Here is a 4,118-nt window from a genome sequence, read left to right on the forward strand (position 1 = left end):
AGCCTGGGACTTTCCTAATCAGGCAATCAGAATGCAAAAAAGGCCATGTGGCTGTTGAAAATTCTTACACTTCAAAGTGCATGTCCACGGAAAATTGGCAACAGAGGAGAAAGTGAATTCTAAGACCTACTGAGGAGGCAGAGCAGTCAGCATAGTGCAAATACTGAAAATAATACAAGTTTGTCCATTACTTATGCCTGGTGTTAATTTATGTTATCTGAAAATTCCAGCCAAGCCTTGTACTCAGATGAACTGCTAGAAATCCATTCAATTAAATTAAATTCACGCCAGTAGTGAGCTTGGCTCAAATCCTTTAATACTTAAATTTTGTTTGAAAAAATGCTGTAAAGTGTTTTGACTCTGAAAAGTGACTAAAGTACCATAAAACATCTTCCCCTGTCTATCGTTTTCCAGCAACTGTGCGTAATGAATTGACCAAGTTCACAAGAGAGAAACATTTCATAAACAGCTATGCAAATTTATCTGGGTTGAGAACACCAGTGTGCATTTCTGCTTTAGCTATCAGCACCTGTAAGATTCTGTAGTTGTAACTGGATTGTGTTAGGTTTGTTTGCTCTAAGAAAAGGAAGCTGCCTTTTCCTAAAGGTGTCCCACTTTAAAAAGGAAGCAAGAAATCTTTTAGACAACCAACAGATAAGGAGGACATCAATCCAAGTAAGAAGATGCCATTTTTAGAGAGATTTTTCTGACCATAATCACACTTTGAGTGCAGAACTGATTAAAAAACAAAAAATCCTTGGTGGAAGATTCACTAGGGATGCATTATTGAACAACCATCTACAGAAGTCATACGGCAAAGGAAAATTACTTTGCAGAAATCTTTACAGATCTAGTTGAATAAAAATTGGAGAGTCCTTCATTTCTTGGATTATCTGTATACCCCTGTGAACTGAAGCACTACAATTTACAAACGTAAACTAAAAGTATTAGGAAAGTGAAGTAAAAAGCGTATCACTCTACCTCCACCAGAACATCACTTTATTGTTTATCCGTCATCAACAATGTAAAACTCTACTAGGTACTCTATCCTGGTTTTTAAAAAGGTAAAGATTACATTGGATTAGCTACATCGTACGAAAGAAACTACAGCAATCACAGTAGAATGAGATTGGAGGGACAATTTGAATTACAAAAAAGTGTACACTGCAAGCAGAGGGAAGTGCACATTAAATCAAATGCCTGTAGGATTCATTACTTTTAAATGCACAGTGACAATTTTGAGAAACTGTACATAATAGAATCACAGAAATGACTTTAAAATAACCAAAATTACATTTTGCATTTGACCATCCAACTCATAAGTAATCATTGATGTTCTATATTTTCAGTGCTTTTTGGAAAATTTGTTTACCAAACAAAATTTAAGTTGTTAATTTGACTAAACTGTGAAGTAGAAGGATTGAAATAAAAAGTATATTGGAAGTACGCCTAACCTACAAGAAGAAGCCAAGAGGGATGTATGCAAGGAGAGGCTGGGAGGGAGGAGAAAAAGGAAAGAGGAAAGGGAGAAGAGAACAAAGGCTTTTTCTTCTATCTCAGAAGTTCTTCCAATGCAGCATATATCTGATGTACAGCTCTTTGCTTTCAGTCCATTTCTGAAGTTTACATTTTGTAGCCTTTTTCCGTACTAACTGGTCGACTCAACCAGCACTGTTGCCACGCAACGAGAGTAACAAGAATCTGAATGCATCAAATCTTCCCTTGCTGTGATTTCTTCATGGCCCCACTTTTTCTGTTATTCTTTGAACAGGGTTCGGTGTTTCCTGAATTGTTCACAGGGTCAGGTGGAACTGAGTTCCAAATCACTCTGCGGTTTGTAGCATCCCGATTTCTTTCTGCGGCTAACCCCCAGACACGTTTGCAGTTCTTCCGTAGCAGAAACACAAACCGTGCTGTTCAAGCGGTGAGCTTTCACCCTTGACTGTGGGGGTTGCAGACCATTGTGTTTAGTGTATCCCTGAGTGCAGCTATCCTGCAGGATTCACTTCCCAGTGCACCGAGATTCCTAGGTTTCCTCAGATTAAGCCCCAGTATGCATCACCACCGACTGTGGTGCGGCTACGGATGCCTGAGGCCGAGTTGATTCTGGTGGATGTCTGACCTCGCTGAACCAGACCGATCTGCTTTCTCCCTACTCATACCCAGGCAGTCCAACCTTCATACAGCTGAGCCAAGTTATCTAGATTAGTTGCTTCCTTAATCACAAAGTCAACCTATTAAAAAGGTCAAACAAGTAATTAAAAATAAGCTAGATTTTTAAAAATTGTTTAAGTGATTTTAAAATTCACTATTTAACATCACCTGCAAATAAAAAGTTTCAGTGAAAAGATCTATAGCTACCACAAACTTGAATCTTACAGAACTTTGCGTAGTCCACATAAAAAATAGGAATTTGTACTACAGGGGCAAAAAAAGATCATGCATCATCTCATTCATAGCCCCTATCCTGAAATAGTCACAACATTCTCCAATTGCCATCTGGGCCCACTGACTCGATTTCCCAGAGACAGAAGCATGGTTGTGTTGTGCTGGCAAACACAGACAAGTTCTGTCCTTTAGACAGCTGTGCAGATCTCATGTTCTCCCTGGATACCAACAGCTGTGTAACAAATGTTAGCTTACTGATACACAAAAGGCAGTTTTATCCAATTCATGAGTTTGTCTAAATCTATGATATAGGAAACAAAAGCATTTGATAAAAAAAACAAACGCAGCAATACAAGGCAGCAGCATATCTTGATTTGTGGTGGAATATAAACCACTCATCTCAAAAGGGACCCCCCCATTCACACAGGTTTTTAGTCTTTATGGCACACTTCTGCATGCACACACACATGCTTACTCCCAAATAGGGAGCAAGGACTGGTATTGGAACTTTACTATTTTCAACTCACCTGTTCAGCAACAGACATTCTCCTGTTGGGATCCACGTCTCGGCCCTCTAACTTGGCTTTGACCCGCTTCCACACGCTAACTGCGTATGAATTCCTTTCCTGCACAGCTAAAGGTACAAAATAAATTAATTCAATTTTACATTCCTGCACTGAAGCCCACTGCAGTGTTTTGTATTTTTTTTGTTGTTGTTAGCAGTGGGGTTTGTGGTCACTTGGGGGTTTTGTTTGTTTGTTTAAGCCCTGTATTTACCTTTTCCCGTTTTAGGGTCCCTGGCTGTTTTTTTGGGACTACAGGCAACACTTTTGCCAGTTCCTGGGACTGTGCTTGGAGGAGTATCTGCTGACGTGGCAAGATTTTTCTGAATTAGCTTTCTTGCGTTCTGCGACATCACCTCTGGCTGAGTTTTCTGCCCTGTATTGCTACGTACAGCTGTAAAGAAAGTTTAAAAGTGCTTAAAGTATTCAAAATAATACATCATAGATGCATGAAAAAGCTCAATTAAATGTGTATCAAATGCAGCTTTCAGTACTTCACTACAAACACATTTTAAACTTGCACTTTAAACTCTACACCTGTTGTTTTCTCTTCAATCTTTCCATTTTCTAATTTCTTTTACTTCACAAACAAGAGGTTTTGTTCCATTGCAAAACATCTATTTACATTAAGCAAGTTTTTATGGGCTCTCTGCACCTCTAATTCTATCATTCTGTATGGCAGTCATAAAATGCAATTCTTGTTCTTGATAGAAAACAGGAACTCATGCTTAGTCCAAATATTGAGAATAATCCTTTAAACAGAAATAAATCCATGGCTCATGAGAAACTTTACTCATGTTTTTAACTGTAAAGTAATGAAAATTTTGCAAACATGCAAACATTTGCTGCGGAGACTAGCTTCAGAGCAGGTAAGACTGCACTGGGCAAGGGTTCTGGAGTGAAAAAGGCTGACCAAAAAGCCCTTTTAAGGCTTTTTTTTTTTAAAGCCAGCAACAGTGCTGTGCCTGTGCTGGGAGCTATCAGCTGGTGGGCGGGCTCTGAGTCAGCAGGGGTGGAGTTAGCACTTCAGCCGCTCAGTTTGAACTCCCCAAGAACGAGGTGTCATCAGCTGCCCTTGACGTTCACACCTGATAATAACCTTTAAATAGTCTCAGGGAGTCTCACATAGCATTCCAGCTGAGTAACTGTTATTGCTGCTCACTGAGA

General features: G+C 39.4%; 1 protein-coding gene across 1 annotated transcript; it reads right to left on the minus strand.

Moving 5' to 3' along the window:
* Positions 1-982: 982 nt before the first annotated feature.
* Positions 983-3,345, minus strand: LOC104462798 (serine/threonine-protein kinase SMG1-like; the record flags this gene model as incomplete). The annotated part of the gene is made up of 3 exons (XM_010074901.1): positions 983-2,234; positions 2,916-3,022; positions 3,166-3,345. Coding segments are annotated over 3 exons (365 nt in total), but the record flags the coding sequence as incomplete, so codon positions are not given.
* Between the last annotated feature and the right edge of the window lie 773 nt (positions 3,346-4,118).

This window comes from Pterocles gutturalis, unplaced genomic scaffold (assembly GCF_000699245.1).
Source record: "Pterocles gutturalis isolate BGI_N339 unplaced genomic scaffold, ASM69924v1 scaffold50767, whole genome shotgun sequence".
NCBI classification, from domain to species: Eukaryota; Metazoa; Chordata; class Aves; order Pterocliformes; family Pteroclidae; genus Pterocles; species Pterocles gutturalis.